We start from the raw sequence: 21,867 nt of genomic DNA, 5'->3' as shown, positions 1-21,867 counted from the left end.
GAGCGTCGTTTCCCCCTCCCCCCCCCCTTTTTCTCCCCAGTTGTATGCGGCCAATTACCCCGCTCTTCCGAGCCGGCCCGGTCGCTGCTCCACCCTCTCCGCCGATCCGGGGAGGGCTGCAGACTACCACATGCCTCCTCCCATACATGTGGAGTCGCCGGCCGCTTCGTTTCACCTGACAGTGAGGAGTTTCGCCGGGGGGACGTAGGATCACACAACGAGTGGAGTTGTCGTCACCTCGAGTAACACTATCTTCGCTTGCTCACCTTCTCAACTCCGTGTGTGTGTGTGTGGGGGGGGGGGGAGGGGGAGTAGAGGAGAGAGAAACTAGCACAACCATAAATGACGGTAACGAGTAGCCTACCGGTACGCAGGTTTCCGTTAGGGGTTGGAGCCAATCAGAGGTAGAGTGGGTAACAGGTGAGTTGATTAAATGTCATTTTGTTATCGCCAATCGTTCCGGACCTGGGACCTTGAATACAAATCAGACGCGGACCTTGCGAGTACCGAGTCTGGGAACCTCCGGCGTAGAGCACGATTCCCTCTCAGCGTCATCAGAAGTGTGGCAAAGCTACAGAGCTATACAACTGGAACCCAAAAAAACAAAAAAAAATCTACACGCTATTGCAACACCGCTCGCTCCAACATCTGGATGAAAAAAGTGTTGAATGTTCAGAAACGGTTTGTACAGCGCTGCCGTATTTGCATCCGCGGAGATGAAATATTTAAGGGAAGCTACTGTGGCAACAGATAAAGGTAATCCTTTAATGTACTGTGATATAAGAGGCCGCGGCGCTGCACAAGAGATAAGAGTCACGGGGACGGTGTAATGACATCGGAGGGGGGATAGTTGGTATGAAGTCAAAACAGAAATAGTTCTTGTTCTGCGTAGCCTGACGGGCTGCACGGTGTCATTACCGTTACCATGTGACGTGGTACAGGTCGGGTTCAAATAGCAGCATATCAGTTCGTCTAATGAAGGAATTAACGCTCGACGAAGCAGCTGTTCAGTCGGGGGGTAAATACTGTTTTTTTGTTGCAGGGGATCATCACTAAATCCATCAGCTGGGCCCCGTTGTGTAACGGATCCCTAATGACGGCGGCTATCGTCAGCGGGCCACCTCGGACCCCTGCTTCGGACAGCGTGTTCCACTTCCTCCGCCTCATGTACAATACGGCCATCGGAATAGTCAATCGCTATTCGGCACACTGCTTCGGTCATAACCGTTACAATCAGGTCCCTTCACACTGAGGTTTTTATTTTTCTTCCCCAGGCAGATGGAAAACATAAAACCACAAGATGACCTGCAGAACAGCAGCTGGACAAATCGCTCTGCCACTCACTAGGGGGCAGCAGACGCTGAGCCCCGGGGCAGAGCTGCTGATGTTATCTGCAGATGAGCCGATCCCCTCCCTCCTGGCTATCCCGGTGGGCCGAACGTGACATCACGTGACCGCCCGGGCCGTCCGCGCACCCGCAGCTGTGCAACCGGCAGCACCTGTCCCCCTCGAAGACCGATAAACCGCCGGTTCCTTCCAGCTCCTCCGCCGTTGGCATGGCAACGGAACCTGGAGCACACACAAGGACCATTGATGGCAGGGGCCCAGCGTGTCCAATCAAAGACACTCTCATAATCACGACCTAAGAGTTTAAGGCCCCCGTCGAACGCACATGACTAACAGGTTCCCTGAAAGTTTCGTTGGCCTGAGACGGGGAAGGAGACGGCGGGAGTCCGTTCGACTTTATCGTTTAAGCATGTCCCCCCCCCCCCACCCCCCCCACCCCCCAGTCAGGTCAGTGGGAAATGAGGATAATGCAGCCAGATGTGTTATTTACCCTCACAGCAGAGGCAGATCTGTGCCAGCATCTTATGAAAAGTAGGACAGAGCCAAGTGAAGGGGATTTAACCTCGAGCACATGTCTGCAGAAGAATAAAGAAGACATTGAAAATGGTGTACAACACACACACACACACACACACACACACACACACACACACACACACACACACACACATATAAGCCTATACATATGAAAATGGTGTACAACACATGTACGCAAGCAAGAAGGAAAGCACACATATGTGCACACTCATTTGTACATGAGCGCACACACACATACACACTTATAAGCCTATACAAATGCAAATACACAAGTGCGTACAAATGCACACAAACACGTCTTTGCACATTTCCATATACGCACAAGCGCCCGCAGACGAGGGGTGTGAGAAAATATCAACACGCTCGAGTATCACGGCATCATCTTCTGTGACACCGTATCGACCCTCAAAACCTCTAGATCGGTTTTTAATTGTTTACATGCAAAGGTTCGTGACAAACATTTTGTGTTGAGTGTCACCCCCACGACCGCTAGATAACAGTGCTGTAATCTATCTTCAGCCACGTGACTCTCCCACTCCAACGCAACGACGCTAACCGAGACAGGAAGTAGCATGAGCGCAAAGAACACAGGCCTATGAGATCGCAATATATCACCTTTCTTACGGTATCGCGATATATCGACTCGTAGCCCCTGTATCGTGATGCGTATCGTGATGTGCATCGTGATGTGTATCATGTGTATCGTGATGTGTATTGTGATGTGCATCGTGATGTGTATCATGTGTATCGTGATGTGTATCGTGATGTGCATCGTGATGTGTATCGTGATGTGTATCGTGATGTGTATCATGTGTATCGTGATGTGTATCGTGACGTGTATCATGTGTATCATGTGTATCGTGATGTGCATCGTGATGTGTATCGTGATGTGTATCGTGATGTGTATCATGTGTATCGTGATGTGTATCGTGACGTGTATCATGTGTATCGTGATGTGTATCGTGATGTGTATCATGTGCATCGTGATGTGTATAGTGATGTGCATCGTGATGTGTATCTTGATGTGCATAGTGATGTGTATCGTGATGTGTATAGTGATGTGCATCGTGATGTGTATAGTGATATGCATCGTGATGTGTATCTTGATGTGCATAGTGATGTGCATCGTGATGTGTATCGTGACGTGCATCGTGATGTGTATCGTGATGTGTATAGTGATGTGTATCGTGATGTGTATAGTGATGTGTATCATGACGTGTATCGTGATGTGTATCATGTGTATCGTGATGTGCATCGTGATGTGCATCGTGACGTGCATCGTGATGTGTATCGCATCGCCAGATTCTCACCAACACACAACACAGCCCCACCACAGACACATTAGATATGAACACAAAAACACAAACAACCCCCACTCTCTCTCAGTCTTGCGCTCTTTTTGTTCTCTCTCGCGCACACACTCGGAGTCGGTCCGTGATGACTGCAGCAGGGGTAGAGGAGGCAGGCGGTACTGCTGCCTCACAGACCACAGCACTGTCCGAGGGGGGGGAGTGGAGCGCCCTGCTTAACTCCTCGCAGGGGATTCAGAGACTCAGACCCCCGTGGAAGTAAACGCACCTGGAGGCTGTTGTTTTCCCCTTACCAGGCACGATGCTTTACCGTGTTGTTGTCATGCCGGGAAGCCTGGAGAGATCTGATGGAGGCCTGTTGTCTCTTACCTCGTTTTATATGGAGACCTCGTGAAACCCGCCTCGCTTCCATCACCGAGGCGCTTAAAACCTCTATATTTAGATTGAGAGTTGAGACGACGGGAGAAACAACTCCCTGGATCTACAAGTCTTACGTTTCAACGCTAGCGCCTGGCCGATCTGTCCGAGGGCGTCACGGTTTCGGGAAAAATCAACATATCTGCGTTCTCCGGCAGGAGTCGTGATCTCTCCTGACTTAGTGTCCCCGGCTATTAGCCTAGCTAACTCCGTATCTATGGCTTATATATTTGTAGCTAAACAATTAGCTAAGCAATTATATTTTATTTATTGGCCTATTCGTAATTGGTTATTAGCCTAGCTAACTCCGTATCTATGGCTCATACGGCTTACCTGCAGTGGACGTGGATGGAAGCAGTGGAAAACGCCGCATTTCTGCAGATTAATACCATGTTTCGACAAAAGATGTTCGACAGATTGCTTGTATTGCCACCCTTACTGGCAAATGATTCGTTGCACCCGCACAAGCCTTTTGACACAAGAAACTTCTACCGTGAACAGAAAAAAAAAAAGAAAAAAAATATATATATAGTTGGGGTTTTTTTTCCCGGCACACCACAGCGGTAGGTACTTCATGGTGTCTGAGCAGCACATCGCCACCTCCTCCCCAAGACAGCCGAGCGCACAGCCAGGGCCGCTTTTAACGCTGAGTGTTAGGCAGAATTTAGCCCGCTCTCATGCACCACTTAATGAGCTCGGTGCTAAATTATTGCCGGAGTAATTACACTCAACTACCCCCCCCCGCCACCACCCTAGCATGCCACAACCGCCAGACACGTGCATATCCACATAGCGTCCACAAAACCTGTGTGTCAAAAGAGAGAAAGAGCGCCACATAACACATGCATCAGCCGCCCCAAAGCGGCAGAATTTCCCATCGATCAGCAGCACAGCAACGTGACGCGAGGCTTCTTGGCAGAGGGGAAATTATGAGGCATTTTGCAGCGGGGGGGGGAAAAAACTGTCTCCCTCGCACCCGGGGGTCCACGTGAAGCGACGAGACATTGATCCATAATTGGAAGCACTCAGTCATGAAATCTGAAGACTAATTAAAGAAAGCGAACTTTAATGGCGCGCATTTACATATCCAGCGCAGCCATCCGACGTCACTTGTGCTGGAGAGAGGGGGAGGGAGGAGAGAGAGAGAGAGAGAGAGAGAGAGAGAGAGAGAGAGAGAGAGAGAGAGAGAGAGAGAGAGAGAGAGAGAGAGGCAAGGTTATTCCACAAGTTAGATGACACACCGACAGACCGACTGTAATCGCGATGCTTGTCAACGTACACGGCTTGCGGTGAAAGAAACTTCATATGGGAGCGAACAGGCAGACGTGCTCCGAGGTGGCGAATGAGGTGCGGCATCTTTAGCGCGACCCCTGATGACCCCGGGTCATCCGACGCGCCACGCATTCGCTTTGTGAGTGTTTTCCATGTGCGCTCTGCAAACACTGGAGTGATCTGAACGGTTCAATACCATCTCGGCCTAGGAAGCAGGGATCGCTCCGACAAACCAACAACAAATATGGACGCCGTGGGTTTACGTACATATAGGCTGTTTGCATATGACGTCACCAACTAAAGATGGAGGGCAGGAAGGGATTTTCTACACAGGAAGCACTGCCACAAACTTTCGAAATGCCTATGTTTGGCGTCATGAACTGAGAAACCACAAGGAGTTTTTACTGAGTACCAAAAGTTGTTGTTCATGGGGGAGGGGGGGAGGGGGCAAGAAATTGACCAAAAATGGCTTGCTAACCATCATCTGCGGTCGGGAGGAAGCGGAGTCGGATGACGGGCGTGTGCAGGGACCACTTCATCAAAACAAAAATAATCACTCTTCATAACTTAAGGATCATGTCCGACATATCTTACTTCCCGTTTACACCTTTCTCTCACAATCTCGTCTAAACTAGCGCAGATCCGGCTAAACCAGCTCCACCTCCTCCATGCTGCCTTTCCCTTCCTGCCCTCCATGTGAACGTCGCGCGTCGCCACAGTCACGTGACTGCAAACAGGCGTCACGCAGGAGTGTGCTCGCCCGCGCCGGCTGGCTCGTATGTGAGCACCGGCGCGTCCTCTCCGGCCGCATGTTTGTATGGAAACCGGGTCCGCCCGGCGGCGGAGGTGACACGCATCAAGAGCGTCACCTTACCCGAAGGTGTGAACATGTCTATGGATGAGGGGCCGGGGGATGCGATGCTGGATGCTGATTATTTGGGGGTGTGACAAGTCACTGATTCAGACCGATGCGCTGGGCTTTACGTTTAGGATGCGGGGGACATCGGCTCGGGCGGCTCGCGTCGGGCGAAAGCTGGGGGGGGGGCGGGGGGCGGGGGGGGCAATCGCAGAAAGATCGATGCACATTTCAGCGTGTCGGTAGAGCCACGTTACACATGCATCCCTTATTTCATACCGTCTCGCCGTTGGTGCTCCTTTCACTTTCGGTGTTTCTTGTGGTTGTCGTCGCTTAAACCCCCCCCCCACCCCACCACCCCCCACCCTCTCATATAAAACCATCTTTCTATGTGTTCCCCCTCCCCAACTGACGGTGAAGGACAGTACAGCGCAGACATGGACCACCGGTGTGGGCTAACTCCTGGTTTGTTAAGAGCTGGACTGCTTTACTACCCACAAATGAGATGCCAAATGGGACGTTAACGCCGTCCCTTTCTCCCGGGTTGTCCGTAATTAACTCACCGACGAAAGGGGAGGGGCGGGGGGGGGGCTGGTAGATGAGAAAATCCATCAGCCAAGCATATTTTTTTTACCGGCCATATTAAGAAATTGCCTTTCTGTGTCACACACACACACACACACACGTTTCAGTGCATTCCATTGAGCTAATAAGGTATTATCTGTTGAATACAAATTAAAGAAGATGCCAAATCCCCCCCCCCACCCCCCACACCCCTTTTCTTACCAATTGTACCCGGCCAATTACCCCACTCCTCTGAGCCGTCCCGGTCGCTGCTCCACCCCCTCTGCCGATCCGCGGAGGGCTGCAGACTACCGCGTGCCTCCTCCCATACATGCGGAGTCGCCGGCCGCTTCTGTTCACCTGGCAGTGAGGAGTTTCACCGGGGGGACGCAGCGCGTGGGAGGAGCACGCTATTCCCCCCCCAGTTCACCCCCTCCCCCCTGAACAGATGCTCCGAACAACCAGAGGAGGCGCTAGCGGAGCGACCAGGACACATACCCACATCCGGCTTCCCACCCGCAGACACGGCCAATTGTGTCTGTAGGGACGCCCGGCCAAGCCGGAGGTAACGCGGGGATTCGAACCGGAGATCCCCGTGCTGGTAGGCAACAGCATAGACCGCTACGCTACCCGGGCGCACACGGCTGTCCAACCTTGGGGGGGGGGGGGGCGGTCATCCCAGTTTGCATGTTCTCCCCACGTCTGGGGTGGGCTTTCTCCGGGTGCTCCGGTTTCCTCCCACCATCGAAAGAAACACGCACGTTGGGGTTTATACTCCTGCCTGTGCCCCTGAGCAAGGCAACGGGAAAAGAACTGGTCCCCCGGGCGCGGCACGAAGGCAGCAGCCCACTGCTCCTAGCTACACGGATCCCCGCTGGGACGGGTTCATTTGCAGTAACTGAATTTCCCCCAAGTGGCTCAATAAAGGAAACCCAATTAATTAATTAATTCGGCGCTGGGTAATTGTTCATTTTGGACCTCGGCTGTACACCTATTAGGATTCACTCTTCTCACCAAATGCAAAACTACTGTGTCAGTAGCACTAAAACGGTGCCGTTTGCACTTTTGCATCCCGCTGCATCACGTGGCATCATCAGAACCGGGCTGGATCGAACGGCCGCAGTCTTTAGGCCGCTTAAAACGAATCTAGATGCATCGGATCACCGACCGCCTATCGAGACCCGAATCGAACGCAGAGAGGGCGAGATGCACAATCCTAGTGATTACCGGCCCTCCCGCCCGATCAGGCTGCACGAAGTGCAGCCTGATCGGGCGGGAGGGCCGGTAAACGCCCGCCGAAGAGACGCCGGGGCTGTAGGGGAGGGCGGGTCTGCAGCATCTCAGCCGTCACTGCGTTTTATCAGCCGGGCAAGATTCTGCCTTCGACCCGCTCCGCTCGGCAGCCCCCACAGTACAGTCTGAACCCAACCGCTGGCTGCCACTGTGAAGACGCCCCGGCACTTTTCATTAGCGAGGAGGACGTGACTGTTGCCTCGGCTCCCTTTCGCTGAAAAACTGCCCACCCTCCCTCCTCTCCGTTATTCCTTTTCCCCTAGTCGGTCGATTCTGCAGGATTCCGACTAAAAGGAAAGCTGCCCACTCTACTGGGCTTGCTAAAGTGCCCCAACCCTCGACGGGAGAGTACGCCACTTTCCTCTCCGCACGTCCACCCCTTTTGCTTGTGCTTCCTCCGCCAATAAATTTCGACCCGTTCCCCAGAGCCCGAGGCCCCGTCTTAATAGGCTCATTTAAATATCTCTGTTGCCCAGGTTAGAAAAATGAAACGGTCCCGCTGCCGGACCAGACATTTTGTCGAGTTAAATGGGGATGGAGGAGAAAAGCCCGTCATGTCCAAGACCGGGCTGGATTGAGGTTAATTGGAACCAACAGAAGGTCAAGTTTCCTTTTTTTCGCCTTTCCCATTAGAAAAACCGGCGGTCCAATTGCCCTGCGTGGGTTTTTCTTTTTTTTTTGGAGTGAAATATGCAGAGTGATCCAGACGAGAGGTGAAGGTTATTCACAGTGTTCTGCTGCACTTCTACTGCACTCTGTCTGTCTCCATAGAGAAACACTGTCCCATCCCTCTGTCCCCATAGATAAAACACTGTCCCATCCCTCTGTCTCCATAGAGAAAACACTGTCCCATCCCTCTGTCTCCATAGAGAAAACACTGTCCCATCCCTCTGTCTCCATAGAGAAAACACTGTCCCATCCCTCTGTCTCCATAGAGAAAACACTGTCCCATCCCTCTGTCTCCATAGATAAAACACTGTCCCATCCCTCTGTCCCCATAGATAAAACACTGTCCCATCTCTCTGTCTCCATAGAGAAAACACTGTCCCATCCCTCTGTCTCCATAGATAAAACACTGTCCCATCCCCCTGTCCCCATAGATAAAACACTGTCCCATCCCTCTGTCCCCATAGATAAAACACTGTCCCATCCCTCTGTCCCCATAGATAAAACACTGTCCCATCCCCCTGTCCCCATAGAGTAAACACTGTCCTATCCCTCTGTCTCCATAGAGTAAACACTGTCCCATCCCTCTGTCTCCATAGAGAAAACACTGTCCCATCCCCCTGTCTCCATAGAGAAAACACTGTCCCATCCCTCTGTCTCCATAGAGAAAACACTGTCCCATCCCTCTGTCTCCATAGAGTAAACACTGTCCCAACCCTCTGTCTCCATAGAGTAAACACTGTCCCATCCGCTTGTCCCCATAGATAAAACACTGTCCCATCCCTCTGTCTCCATAGAGTAAACACTGTCCCAACCCTCTGTCTCCATAGAGTAAACACTGTCCCATCCGCTTGTCCCCATAGATAAAACACTGTCCCATCTCTCTGTCCCCATAGAGTAAACACTGTCCCATCTCTCTGTCCCCATAGAGTAAACACTGTCCCATCCCCTTGTCCCCATAGATAAAACACTGTCCCACCCCCCTGTCCCCATAGATAAAACACTGTCCCATCCCTCTGTCTCCATAGAGGAAACACTGTCCCATCCCCCTGTCCCCATAGAGTAAACACTGTCCCATCCCCCTGTCCCCATAGAGGAAACACTGTCCCATCCCTCTGTCTCCATAGAGTAAACACTGTCCCATCCCTCTGTCTCCATAGAGTAAACACTGTCCCATCCCTCTGTCCCCATAGAGAAAACACTGTCCCATCCCTCTGTCCCCATAGATAAAACACTGTCCCATCCCTCTGTCCCCATAGATAAAACACTGTCCCATCCCCCTGTCCCCATAGAGTAAACACTGTCCTATCCCTCTGTCTCCATAGAGTAAACACTGTCCCATCCCTCTGTCTCCATAGAGAAAACACTGTCCCATCCCCCTGTCTCCATAGAGAAAACACTGTCCCATCCCTCTGTCTCCATAGAGAAAACACTGTCCCATCCCTCTGTCTCCATAGAGTAAACACTGTCCCATCCCTCTGTCTCCATAGAGTAAACACTGTCCCATCCGCTTGTCCCCATAGATAAAACACTGTCCCATCTCTCTGTCCCCATAGAGTAAACACTGTCCCATCCTTCTGTCTCCATAGAGTAAACACTGTCCCAACCCTCTGTCTCCATAGAGTAAACACTGTCCCAACCCTCTGTCTCCATAGAGTAAACACTGTCCCATCCGCTTGTCCCCATAGATAAAACACTGTCCCATCTCTCTGTCTCCATAGAGTAAACACTGTCCCATCCGCTTGTCCCCATAGATAAAACACTGTCCCATCCCTCTGTCTCCATAGAGTAAACACTGTCCCAACCCTCTGTCTCCATAGAGTAAACACTGTCCCATCCGCTTGTCCCCATAGATAAAACACTGTCCCATCTCTCTGTCCCCATAGAGTAAACACTGTCCCATCTCTCTGTCCCCATAGAGTAAACACTGTCCCATCCCCTTGTCCCCATAGATAAAACACTGTCCCACCCCCCTGTCCCCATAGATAAAACACTGTCCCATCCCTCTGTCTCCATAGAGGAAACACTGTCCCATCCCCCTGTCCCCATAGAGTAAACACTGTCCCATCCCCCTGTCCCCATAGAGGAAACACTGTCCCATCCCTCTGTCTCCATAGAGTAAACACTGTCCCATCCCTCTGTCTCCATAGAGTAAACACTGTCCCATCCCTCTGTCCCCATAGAGAAAACACTGTCCCATCCCTCTGTCCCCATAGATAAAACACTGTCCCATCCCTCTGTCTCCATAGAGAAAACACTGTCCCATCCCTCTGTCTCCATAGATAAAACACTGTCCCATCCCTCTGTCCCCATAGATAAAACACTGTCCCATCTCTCTGTCCCCATAGATAAAACACTGTCCCATCCCTCTGTCCCCATAGATAAAACACTGTCCCATCTCTCTGTCCCCATAGATAAAAGACTGTCCCCTCCCTCTGTCTCCATAGAGAAAACACTGTCCCATCCCTCTGTTTCCATAGAGGAAACACTGTCCCATTCCTCTGTCTCCATAGAGAAAACACTGTCCCATCCCTCTGTCCCCATAGAGGAAACACTGTCCCATCCCTCTGTCTCCATAGAGAAAACACTGTCCCATCCCTCTGTCCCCATAGAGGAAACACTGTCCCATCCCTCTGTCTCCATAGAGAAAACACTGTCCCATCCCTCTGTCTCCATAGAGAAAACACTGTCCCATCCCTCTGTCTCCATAGAGAAAACACTGTCCCATCCCTCTGTCTCCATAGAGTAAACACTGTCCCAACCCTCTGTCTCCATAGAGTAAACACTGTCCCATCCGCTTGTCCCCATAGATAAAACACTGTCCCATCTCTCTGTCCCCATAGAGTAAACACTGTCCCATCTCTCTGTCCCCATAGAGTAAACACTGTCCCATCCCCTTGTCCCCATAGATAAAACACTGTCCCACCCCCCTGTCCCCATAGATAAAACACTGTCCCATCCCTCTGTCTCCATAGAGGAAACACTGTCCCATCCCTCTGTCTCCATAGAGAAAACACTGTCCCATCCCTCTGTCTCCATAGATAAAACACTGTAATGAGCAGACTGCAGTAATCAGATTACAAAAAAAAAAATCAAATCACAATCATCGGATATATTTGAGGGTTACAGATATTAGCTTTCATCAACATTACATATTGGGAGGGGGGGGGTCTGGGTAGTGCAGTGGTCTATTCCATTGCCTACCAACACGACCGCCAGTTCGAATCCCCGTGTTGCCTCCGGCTTGGTCCCTACACACACAATTGGCCGTGTGTGGGTATGTGTCCTGGTCGGTCGGGGTGCCTGTTCGAGGGGGAGGGGGAACTTGGGGGGGGGGCAGCGAGATCCTCCCACGTGCTACGCCCCCCTGGCGAAACGCCTCACCGTCAGGTGAAAAGAAGCGGCTGGCGACCCCACACGTATTGGAGGACACGTGGTAGTCTGCAGCCCTCCTCGGATCGGCAGAGGGGGGTGGAGCAGAGACCGGGATGGCTCGGGAAGAGTGGGGTAGCTGGCCGGATACAATCGGGGAGAAAAAGGGGGGGGGTAGAGACTACATATTGGATCACTCAGATATGACTTTGGGGAAAATAAACGTGATAGCGAGTTGGGGATAAGCACCGCTACTCAAAAGATTAAATCACGGCACTGGAAAAATGACAACAACTCACATCACACAGCCGGCGGTGTCCTATTTCCAACCTTTCTGAAACTAATCAGATCATTTCATTGAATTAAATCACTTAATTGGTTATCGGATCGATCTGGCTATTGGATTATGACTCATCACGGCTCGATTCCCGATTTCTGTTTTATTTTCTTCAGGGAACCCGTGAGTCCTGCACGTGTGCGGTCCACCGGTGCAGACCTACCCCCCTTATCAACAGGACAGGAGGACGTCAATAAAGCGGTAAACACGATGACCCGCGGATTACTACCGTAACCGATATGTAGGTTTAACGACGTGAAATCGATGCGTTCGGCTACAGGCGACCGCAGACTGCGGGTTACGCAACGCGCTGAACGCCGGGGCCCGCGCGCTAATCCCCCGGGGGATTAACCTCGGAGAGCGGGGATATTCACTCATAAAACCTCCGCAAATGTGAAACACATGAACCGGCCCCGGCTATATGCAAACCTCCATCTGTCTCTCTCTCTCTCTCCTGCCACGCTGAGCCGCCTGGCCCATAGTTACCACACGGGGGTAGTTACAAACCAACGCTGATATGGCATGGCGTGATCCCGCCAAATCCGGCAGGTCTCCGTATCACACGCACACACATAGGCCAGATGACTCTCTACTTTGATTGGGGGGGGGGGCTACCCTACCCTGATGATTACAGTGACCGTTATTACCCCGATTGGTGGATTCAGACAGAAAAAAACCCCCACAAGGAACCACCCCAGGGGTGTTTTGTTTTTCTTCGATCGCTTCTTCGGCGATGGATTCGAGGGGCGGTCACATGCAATCTGGGCAGACCGCCGTCACCGGCCCAGCCGCGCCGCATCCCCCCCTGCTTCCCGGCCCCCGGTTAAATCCCGTCCCCCTGTCGTCCGTACGTCTCAACGATGAGCCCACGGCTCGGCGTTCGCCCTCGTCTCGATAAGCGGCGAGGCAGGACGGCGTGTCTGACGTCAGCGTTTCCGGTTCGAAACGAATAGAAAAGGAATTGCGCGAGCCGTCGGCGTGTTGCTCCCGCGGGGGTTGTTTACGGTGAACGGAGTCGCCGGGGGGGGGGGGGAACGGGGGTGATCTAGAGTTAACGGGGCTACCCTTATGACTGTCAGGATAACTTCCTGTTTACTCCTCACGCAGCCGGTCTGTTTCATTCCCGGCCTGATTTATGCAGCATCACACAGCATTATGGAGCACACCGCTTCCTCTCAGTGTTGCCGCACTGCCGAGTCAGGGGCGTGCGTGTGCGTGCGTGTGTGTGTGTGTGTGTGTGTGTGTGTGTGTGTGTGTGTGTGTGTGTGTGTGTGTGTGTCTAGAGGGAGCGGGTGGTCTCCTGTAAGGACTAAGCTCCCAATATTTAAACAGATTTTTAAATCAGCAGAATCGATTCGCTGTTCCTGTACTTGGGATGAAGACGGAATATTTTGGAGTCGCCCCCCCACCCCCCACCCCCCCCACCCCACCCCCCACCCCCCCCCCACCCCACCCAACCCCACCTCATCCACATTTGCAGTTCGCCGAGAGCCCAAAACACGGCTGCCTGGCAAGCTAAACTAGTAAACAAATATTTTTTTTTTAAATTGGGGGGGGGGGGTGTCCCCCCTTTTTCCTCCTCAATTGTATCCGGCCAATCACCCCACTCTTCCGAGCCGTCCCGGTCTCTGCTCCACCCCCCTCTGCCGATCTGGGGAGGGCTGCAGACTACCACATGGCCTCCTCCCATACATGTGGAGTCACCAGCCGCCTCTTTTCACCTGGCAGTGAGGAGTTTCGCCAGGGGGGGGGGCACAGCACGTGGGAGGATCACGCTATTCCCCCCAGTCCCCCCCCCCCCAACAGGCGCTCTGACCGACCAGAAGAGGCACTAGTGCAGCGACCAGGAGGCATACCCACGTCTGGCTTCCTGCCTGCAGACACGGTTAATCGTGTCTGTTGGGACGCCCGACCAAGCCGGAGGTAACACGGGGAATCGAACCAGCGATTAGCAACCAAATAATAATACAACCCTGTAGTGATGATACCTCTGACACCTTCCTTCACCATCATCATCGAGGAGTCGAGGACCCTTTCTCCTTCAAGAGAACGCCGTTGGGCAGTGCGGTGTGGTTTAATGTGGTATATAGTGTTGTGTTGTGTTGTGCTGTTGGGCAGTGTGGTGTGGTTTAATGTGGTATATAGTGTAGTGTTGTGTTGGGCAGTGCATTGTGGTTTAATGTGGTATATAGTGTTGTGTTGTGTTGTGTTGTATTGTGTTGGGCAGTGTGGTGTGGTTTAATGTGGTATATAGTGTTGTGTTGGGCAGTGGGGTGTGGTTTAATGTGGTATATAGTGTTGTGTTGTGTTGGGCAGTGCATTGTGGTTTAATGTGGTATATAGTGTTGTGTTGTGTTGTATTGTGTTGGGCAGTGTGGTGTGGTTTAATGTGGTATATAGTGTTGTGTTGGGCAGTGGGGTGTGGTTTAATGTGGTATATAGTGTTGTGTTGGGCAGTGTGGTGTGGTTTAATGTGGTATATAGTGTAGTGTTGTGTTGGGCAGTGCATTGTGGTTTAATGTGGTATATAGTGTTGTGTTGTGTTGTATTGTGTTGGGCAGTGTGGTGTGGTTTAATGTGGTATATAGTGTTGTGTTGGGCAGTGGGGTGTGGTTTAATGTGGTATATAGTGTTGTGTTGGGCAGTGGGGTGTGGTTTAATGTGGTATATAGTGTTGTGTTGTGTTGTATTGTGTTGGGCAGTGGGGTGTGGTTTAATGTGGTATATAGTGTTGTGTTGTGTCGGGCAGTGCGGTGTGGTTCCATGTGGTATATAGTGTTGTGTTGTGTTGTGTTGTGGTATATAGTGTTGTGTTGTGTTGTGTTGGGCAGTGTGGTGTGGTTTAATGTGGTATATAGTGTAGTGTTGTGTTGTGTTGTGTTGGGCAGTGTGGTGTGGTTAAATGTGGTATATAGTGTTGTGTTGTGTTGTATTGTGTTGGGCAGTGTGGTGTGGTTTAATGTGGTATATAGTGTTGTGTTGGGCAGTGGGGTGTGGTTTAATGTGGTATATAGTGTTGTGTTGTGTTGTGTTGGGCAGTGCGGTGTGGTTTAATGTGGTATATAGTGTTGTATTGTGTTGGGCAGTGTGGTGTGGTTTAATGTGGTATATAGTGTTGTGTTGGGCAGTGGGGTGTGGTTTAATGTGGTATATAGTGTTGTGTTGTGTTGTGTTGGGCAGTGCGGTGTGGTTTAATGTGGTATATAGTGTTGTGTTGTGTTGTGTTGGGCAGTGCGGTGTGGTTTAATGTGGTATATAGTGTTGTATTGTGTTGGGCAGTGTGGTGTGGTTTAATGTGGTATATAGTGTTGTGTTATGTTGTGTTGTGTTGTGTTGGGCAGTGCGGTGTGGTTTAATGTGGTATATAGTGTTGTGTTGTGTTGTGTTGTGTTGGGCAGTGGGGTGTGGTTTAATGTGGTATATAGTGTTGTGTTGTGTTGTGTTGGGCAGTGTGGTGTGGTTTAATGTGGTATATAGTGTTGTGTTGTGTTGTGTTGTATTGTGTTGGGCAGTGCGGTGTGGTTTAATGTGGTATATAGTGTTGTGTTGTGTTGTGTTGTGTTGTGTTGGGCAGTGCGGTGTGGTTTAATGTGGTATATAGTGTTGTGTTGGGCAGTGTGGTGTGGTTTAATGTGGTATATAGTGTTGTGTTGGGCAGTGGGGTGTGGTTTAATGTGGTATATAGTGTTGTGTTGGGCAGTGTGGTGTGGTTTAATGTGGTATATAGTGTTGTGTTGGGCAGTGGGGTGTGGTTTAATGTGGTATATAGTGTTGTGTTGGGCAGTGCGGTGTGGTTTAATGTGGTATATAGTGTTGTGTTGGGCAGTGTGGTGTGGTTTAATGTGGTATATAGTGTTGTGTTGGGCAGTGGGGTGTGGTTTAATGTGGTATATAGTGTTGTGTTGTGTTGTGTTGGGCAGTGCGGTGTGGTTTAATGTGGTATATAGTGTTGTGTTGTGTTGGGCAGTGCGGTGTGGTTTAATGTGGTATATAGTGTTGTATTGTGTTGGGCAGTGCGGTGTGGTTTAATGTGGTATGTAGTGTTGTGTTGTGTTGTGTTGTGTTGTGTTGGGCAGTGCGGTGTGGTTTAATGTGGTATATAGTGTTGTGTTGTGTTGTGTTGTGTTGGGCAGTGGGGTGTGGTTTAATGTGGTATATAGTGTTGTGTTGTGTTGTGTTGTGTTGTGTTGTGTTGGGCAGTGCGGTGCGGTGTGGTTTCAGGTGGGGCAGTAATGAGGGACTGGCACACGGGGGGAGCGGCCCATCTGGGCCCACACAGCCTTGATGAAGAGCGTGGGCCGGATTCGGCGAGGCGGTTCCTCACAGTGGATGACGACATGCTGAGCAGGCAGCACGGCTGCTGCTCCGACTGGGCCGGCGCCGGGGGCCGACCGGCCGGCCCCCGGCGCCGGCCCGGTGAAACCTCTCAATCAATAAGAGTGCACTCCGGCTAATATCAGCTGCATTTTATGAATCAGTTTTGAGCCCTTCTTCTAGGGGCCAACTCTGCAGTTGTGATGCACCCCGGCCCTGTATAAGGTGCAGGGAGGTGGTGTAGGGAGACGTCACTGCACTAGCGCCTCCTCTGGTGTCATAAAACAAGCCTCGGTTACAAAACCAGGAAAAATGTTTATGGCACGTTATCCCAAACTATTCCCAATTTTGTGTTACAAATCAATGCACTCGGGGCGTCTGGGTGGCATAGCGGTCTATTCCGTTGCCTACCAACACGGGGATCGCCGGTTCGAATCCCTGTGTTACCTCCGGCTTGGTCGGGCGGCCCCTACAGACACAATTGGCCGTGTCTGCGGGTGGGAAGCTGGATGTGGGTTGGTTGCTGCACTAGCGCCTCCTCTGGCCTGTTCGCGGGGGGGGGATAGCATGATCCTCCCACGCGCTACATCCCCCTGGTGAAACTCCTCACTGTCAGGTGAAAAGAAGCAGCTGGCGACTCCTCGTGTATGGGAGGAGGCCATGTGGTAGTCTGCAGCCCTCCCCGGAGCGGCAGAGGGGGGTGGAGCAGAGACCGGGACGGCTCGGAAGAGCGGGGTAATTGGAATGGTGTGGTAAGGACTCTTCAGGAAGTTGGCTCTCGCTTTTTCACTTGAAGTCCAATCCTGAAATACGACGAACTGGTGAAACTCTTCTTTATCTTCTGTTTTTGTTTAACACTGATTTAAGGCACGTGATGATCATACAGTCATCGGTTCTGAGGCTGTGGCGCTTGGCAAGTTGTCGTTCCTTAATGCTTGTTTTCCATCCGGACATCCGACCCTTGCACGCCGCTGTTCCGTCTCGCTGAACCTTTGCAGGAGCTGTGCGAGAATGGAGGACCATCTAAGCGTGAAGTCCGGGGTCGTGGCTAAAGCGTGAGGTCCGGGGTCGTGGCTAAAGCGTGAAGTCCGGGGTCGTGGCTAACCGCACGGGCTACCGGGTTTACTCTGCACGGGCCAAGAACGAAACCCTCGGAGAGGCACATAGCATCTACAGCCGTCCAAATACTCATCATCCTGCCCTTCAGGGAGGAGAAAAGGGGAAGTGGAAGGTGGGGCAGGAAGTGGGGACATTAGAGTGGCAGTGGAGGTCTGGTTTAATCTCTGGATGTACCTACATTTTAATTGTGTTACTCTGGCGTACCCTCTGCATTCCACACCTATTGTGCGTCTGTCTGTCCCGGCTGAGGGATCCCGCCTCTGTTGCTCTTCCCGAGGCTTCTCCCATGTTTTTTCCTCGTAAGGGTTTTTTTTTGGGGGAGGGGTTTCCCCCCCTTTTTCTTCTCAGTTGTACTTGGCCACATTGCACTGAGTGTAGAGCCCTTCGGGACTATACTTGGCAGGACCGGATTAAAGGGATAGATTACACTAGGCAGAGCATTTTTTTGGCCCCCCCTCCCCCTCTCTCCCCCAAACAAGCACATTTTGATACTTTGTAAACAAACAATATTACATTTCAACTGCCACATGGTTATTGTGGTTAATTAGTTAGGTATATATCTTTGTTTATTATTATCTATTTACAGTTTAAAATATATGATGTTAAATATTTTTTAATTTAGACCTAAAGTTGATGTTTTTATCCGTCGGTCTGGGCCCCCCCTGTGGCAGTTAGACCCCAGGCAGCTGCCCGGTTTGCCTATGCCTAGATCCGGCCCTGATACTTGGGGATTTTGGGCTACACAAGTAAACTTGACTTGAGACGAATACGTCGAATCCCGCTGCTGAAGAACAGAATCACACACACACACAGTTTGTGTCGTTTCCTCACCTGGATTACTGAGCATGCATAAAGACCGCTGCTAAAGAGCTTCACCACCAACCCCACCCACCCCCCACCCGGAGCACGGAGGGAAACGAGGAGCACAATAGACGCGAGTATGCTAACACACTTTCAGACATGCACCCCACCACACTGTCAGAATGATTCGTCTGACACTCCTGGTTTTCCCTGTTCACACGGTTCTATATCATAAACTACAGCATCTCTAATGCTAACATTATACAGCTATTTATTTATTTATTTATTTATTTCGGGACTCGGTTTGTCAGGTACCGGTACCACTCAGCTGCTGACCGACTTCCCCCTCTGCACGGACCGAAAGTACCTCTTACTTCTAGCCCGGTCCATTTTTACACATGCTCTAACTGCCACCGATTCACAAATACAGCCCCCCGCTTCACACAAACGCCCCCCCCCCCCCGCGCGAACAAGTCGCAGATGCGTCCCTGGCGACCGGTTCCCTCGCTCAGTGAACACCATCTCAATCTGGCGACCCGACCCCGGTGGCGTTTGTTCAAACTACCGACGTTCAGCGAGGTTTCCGTAAATGTCGCCGGCTCCGGCCGATACACCCACCCATCCGTTATCCCGACCGCTTATCCCGCTCCCAGGGTGGCGGGGATGCTGGAGCCTATCCCAAGCAGGCATTGGGCGGCAGGCGGGGGGGGAGACGCCCCTGGACAGGCCGCCGGGCCATCACACAGGGCCCACTTTTACGAAATAGCCACTCCGGCTCACGTTGGCACATGAGCCCCACGCGCTACACTGAGGGACGGGTCACGGGTTCGGATGAGGTTTTACAGAGGCGTCGCTGGGCGACCTCGGACTTTTCTCTGGGGTGACTTTGACAGCTGGGTCGGGGGTATTAAGGAGCGTCCCACCACACGCGGTCGGACACCAGGGATTAGACTAAATTGTCTGGCTCTTGTGTCTGTGTCCCTCACTTCTGTCAGTAAAGACCGACTTTATTCGAGTGAGAAAGTCAGGTTTGTGGGGGGGGGGGGGGGCATAAAACCCACACGAGGGGGGTAAAACGGCTCTGGAGGGGGAGGAGCAGCCGGCTGCCGAGTGTTGCTCCTCGCCGCCGCAGTTCGCTCAGCGCTCCCTTTTATGTCACCCCCGACAACGGCGCAACAGCTCAGCAGCGCCGCAGCTTCTTCGCTCAGGGCCACACAAAAGCGCAACACAACACACCTCTCCGAGAACAGTGTGCGTTGAGGACGAACACCCCAACAACCTGAAACTGTGCGTTCTCCTCGTGTGTCCCGGTTTGACAGGTAGTTTACTGGGATCTCGACGCGACAATACAATCCTGGAGATGATCCCCCCCACCCCCTCCCCGCCCCCCCCAACATGCTCACACTTAATTCAATAAGACTTTGGTCTCACACAGGCTGCAGGAGAGCTCCGGTCCTCCTTTCGGAAATCACGCTCGACTGTGGAAAAATCACACCCGCCGAAGGCCAAGCCGCGACAAGGGGCCTATTGTAATAGCAGCGATTGCTTTTCAAGACTTGTAAAGAAAAAAAAAGAAAAGTTAAACAGTAAAAAGTGTGTAAAAAAAAACCCAACACACTTGCAAGCTGATTTCAACGCAGTCATGCAGCTGGAATATGGGAAAGGCTGCACATGTGGTCCCGTGCAGATGGCCAGTTACGAGTGTAGTAACAGGCCTAAATATTTCAAATTAACATGCAAACACTGGGCAGCCAGTCTAATTCGTGGAAATGCTGCATTACAGTGTCCCAAAATGGATTATAAAGTCTCTTAACAGCTTTACACTACGGAGCAACCGAACGAAACGGCAACACGGTCCAAATTTAAATCACCGACATCGGCCCGTCTGACTCGATCCCGCGGACTGAATGATTCAACGTAAACATCCATCCATCCACCATCCAAGCCACTTACCCCAACCAGGTTGGCGGGACGCTGGAGCCTATCCCAGCAGTCACCGGGCGGCGGGCGGGGGGACGACCCGGACGGGCCGCCGGTCCATCACAGGGCCGACACGTTCCCACCTAGGGGGCAATTTAGCACGGCCGACTCACCCGACCTACATGTCTTTGGACGGCGGGAGGAAACCGGAGCACCCGGAGGAAACCCACACAGATACGGGGAAAACACGCCAACTCCACACAGAGGACGACCCGGGACCACCCCCGAGGCGAGACCACCCCAGGGCTCGGACCCAGGACCTTCTTGCGCCAAAGTGTAAACACACTACTCTAAATCTAAATAACCACCGAAAGGCTTTGGTTTCCACCATGCGGTCCCAACTTCCTGCGCCGTATAACTTTTTCTCTCTACACAGTATTTAAGAGCACGTCGGCGACAACGACAGAGACGGAGCGGAGCTCTCCAAATCCCAAATTGGTGTCTAATCCATAAAATTATACCCGTCGCTAAAAAAAGTTTGATTTATGAAAACTATGTCCTGATCCGAGGAGGACGGGGGGGGGGGGGGGGGAGGGGAATCATTAAAACGCACAAAGGCATTCAATCTGTACTTAATTAACACGGCAACCTTTATCCCATCCTGGCAATCATTTCCCCCATCTGCCAGATTAGTCCGGGGACATGAATGGAGATAGGAAATGACCACAACAACTTTAAGGCTACGGCAGCGGAGGAAATAAATATGTTAATCAAGAGAGAGCGAGATTAAATGGTTTATTAACCTCTTCCTCCCCACAGATAGACTACGGGGGAGCTTATCCCCGGGGGGGAATCGAGCAGGGTTTCACCAGCAGCGTATTTGCGGTTAAATTGATTGTTGCCGTGCCTCTGTGAGGGATGGAGGCGGGCGTTATATCGGCTGACCTCTGGTCGTACGTGGACTCTTTCCTGCGGCAGTGGAGCGTGACTACCCGATGGCCCTCGCTCCTCACGTCCTGGCTGACGATCCACTGGGTGGGGTTGCTGGGACGGGCCCCGAGGAACATCACCCCCTCTTTCAGCTTCACCCTGCGGAGACAAGACAAGACAAGTTTAAGGGCGCTAGTGAGACGGCTCGCGGCGCCGCCGCACAGAACCCTCGTCTCAGCCGGTTATCGCGCCCGTCCGGCTGATCCCTCCCCGCCTGCCTGACAGCTGGGACCAGGAAGACGAGGACCGTTTTGGTTTTGTTTTTTTTGTTTTTTTTTCTTGAGATGTGCCATTCGGATGAGTCACCGCACCGTCCCTGAATTCAAAGGATGTCCCATCTGGTTTGATCAGGGCACCATCAGCTGTTTCCTCTGTGTGCACTCTGCCCAGCCATTAAACAACCACATAGGTGGAGCAACACCTGTGACTTTCCTGCACAGTTCGGTCACGGGACGGAGGCAGACTGTAATAAGAGGGGGCCGGCGGTTTCAGAGCTCTGTGTTGCCGCTCGCGCAGAACAAAAACGGGGGCGTCCGGGCGGCGTAGCCGGTTCGAGTCCCCGCGTTGCCTCCGGCCCGGTCGGGCGTCCCTACAGACACGACTGGCCGTGTCTGCGGGTGGGAAGCCGGATGTGGGTGTGCACTAGCGCCTCATCTGGCCGGTCGGGGCGCCTGTTCGGGGGCAGGGGGAACTGGGGGGAATCACGCGATCCTCCCACGCGCTCCCCCCCCCCCCCCGGTGAAACTCCTCAC

The 21,867-nt window shown here is 52.1% G+C and overlaps 1 protein-coding gene across 1 annotated transcript in view; it reads right to left on the bottom strand.

Annotated features, from left to right (window-relative positions):
* Positions 1-21,867, bottom strand: part of si:dkeyp-14d3.1 (transmembrane protein 132C) — a 175,064-nt gene that overhangs the window by 35,716 nt on the left and 117,481 nt on the right. Inside the window, exon 3 of the mRNA XM_056280137.1 lies at positions 21,071-21,214. Coding sequence (XP_056136112.1) covers positions 21,071-21,214 — 144 coding nt within the window. The remainder of the gene's footprint in view (positions 1-21,070; positions 21,215-21,867) is intronic.

Source organism: Lampris incognitus, chromosome 1, assembly GCF_029633865.1.
Source record: "Lampris incognitus isolate fLamInc1 chromosome 1, fLamInc1.hap2, whole genome shotgun sequence".
Lineage (NCBI taxonomy): Eukaryota > Metazoa > Chordata > Actinopteri > Lampriformes > Lampridae > Lampris > Lampris incognitus.
The sequence above is the reverse complement of the archived record's forward strand: the minus strand, read 5'-3'. Positions and strand labels throughout refer to the sequence as shown.